This window comes from Meleagris gallopavo, unplaced genomic scaffold (assembly GCF_000146605.3).
Source record: "Meleagris gallopavo isolate NT-WF06-2002-E0010 breed Aviagen turkey brand Nicholas breeding stock unplaced genomic scaffold, Turkey_5.1 ChrUn_random_7180001955328, whole genome shotgun sequence".
Taxonomy (NCBI): domain Eukaryota; kingdom Metazoa; phylum Chordata; class Aves; order Galliformes; family Phasianidae; genus Meleagris; species Meleagris gallopavo.
Genome location: NW_011216139.1, coordinates 1 through 1,967, shown reverse-complemented (window position 1 = coordinate 1,967; position 1,967 = coordinate 1). Strand labels below are relative to the sequence as shown.

At 54.5% G+C, this 1,967-nt stretch overlaps 1 protein-coding gene across 1 annotated transcript; it reads right to left on the bottom strand.

The window, feature by feature from the left end:
• Window positions 1-255: 255 nt before the first annotated feature.
• On the bottom strand, window positions 256-613 carry LOC104917082 (sericin-1-like; the record flags this gene model as incomplete). Its single annotated transcript, XM_010728166.1, has 1 exon — window positions 256-613. A coding segment is annotated over exon 1 (358 nt), but the record flags the coding sequence as incomplete, so codon positions are not given.
• Window positions 614-1,967: the final 1,354 nt, after the last annotated feature.

Here is a 1,967-nt window from a genome sequence, read left to right as displayed (position 1 = left end):
CCATTGGTTCCATTGGGTCCCATTGGTTCCATTGGGTCCATTGGGTCCATTGGATCCATTGGTTCCTTGGTTCCATTGGTTCCATTGGGTCCCATTGGGTCCATTGGTTCCATTGGGTCCATTGGATCCATTGGTTCCTTGGGTCCATTGGTTCCATTGGGTCCCATTGGGTCCATTGGTTCCAATGGGTCCATTGGTGTCCCTGGTTTTCATTGGTTCCAATGGGTCCATTGGTACCATCAGTACCATCAGTACCATTGGGTCCATTGGTTCCTTTGGGTCCATTGGTTCCGTTGGTTCCATTGGGTCCATCAGTACCATCGGTTCCGTTGGTTCCATTGGGTCCATCAGTACCATCGGTTCCGTTGGTTCCATTGGGTCCATCAGTACCATCAGTTCCGTTGGTTCCATTGCGTCCATCAGTACCATCAGTACCATCGGTTCCGTTGGTTCCATTGGGTCCATCAGTACCATCAGTACCATCGGTTCCGTTGGTTCCATTGGGTCCATCAGTACCATCAGTACCATCGGTTCCGTTGCTTCCATCGGTACCACTGGGTCCATTGCTTCCATTGCTTCCACTGGTGCCACGGTGGTGCTGTTGTGCTGCCATTGACCCCTGGCTTCCAGTTCCGGTTCAGGTTCCGGTTCAGGTTCCGGTTCCAGTTCCGGTTCCGGTTCCGGTTCCGGCTCAGGCGTGCAGGCAGCGGTTGAAGGCGTTGTAGGCGGACTCGAGGTCGAAGAGCATCTGGCGGACCTGAGAGTCGTCCAGCTCGTCTGCGGCCGACATGGAGCTCAGCGTCTGCAGCCTGCAGTGGGAACGGGGCAGCGGGGAGCGTCAACGGACCCGGAACGATCCCATAAGGACCCCATAGACCAACCTGACCCCATAAGGACCCCATAGACCAACCTGATCCTGGAACGACCCCATAAGGACCCCATAGACCACCCTGACCTCATAAGGACCCCACTACCCCATAAAGATCCCATAAGGATCCCATAGACCAACCTGATCCCGTAACGACCCCATAAGGACCCCATAGACCACCCTGACCCCGTAAGGACCCCATAACCCCATAAAAATCCCATAAGGATCCCATAAGGACCCCATAGGCACCCTGACCCCATAAGGACCCCATAGACCAAACTGATCCTGTAACGACCCCATAAGGACCCCATAGACCACCCTGATCCCATAAGGATCCCATAGACCAACCTGATCCCGTAAGGACCCCATAAGGATCCCATAGACCACCCTGAACCCATAAGGATCCCACAGACCACCCTGACCCCTTAAAAACCCCACTACCCGATAAACCACATAGGACCCCATAAGGATCCCATAACCAAATAAAACCCCATAAGGACCCCATAGACCACTCTGATCCTGTAATGACCCCATAAGGACCCCATAGACCAACCAGATCCTGTAATGACCCCATAAGGACCCCATAGACCACCCTGATCCTGTAACGACCTCATAAGGACCCCATAAGGACCACCCTGATCCCGTAAGGACGCCATAAGGACCCCATAGACCACCCTGACCCCATAAGGACCCCATAGACCACCCTGATCCTGTAACGACCCCATAAGGACCCCATAGACCAACCTGATCCTGCAACGACCCCATAAGGACCCCATAGACCACCCTGATCCCGGAACGACCCCATAAGGACCCCATAGACCAACCTGATCCCGGAACGACCCCATAAGGACCCCATAGACCACCCTGACCCCATAAGGACCCCACAGACCACCCTGATCCTGTAACGACCCCATAAGGACCCCGTAGACCAACCTGATCCCGGAACGACCCCATAAGGACCCCATAGACCAACCTGATCCCGTAAGGACGCCATAAGGACCCCATAGACCACCCTGACCTCATAAGGACCCCATAGACCACCCTGACCTCATAAGGACCCCACTACCCCATAAAGATCCCATAAGGATCCCATAGACCA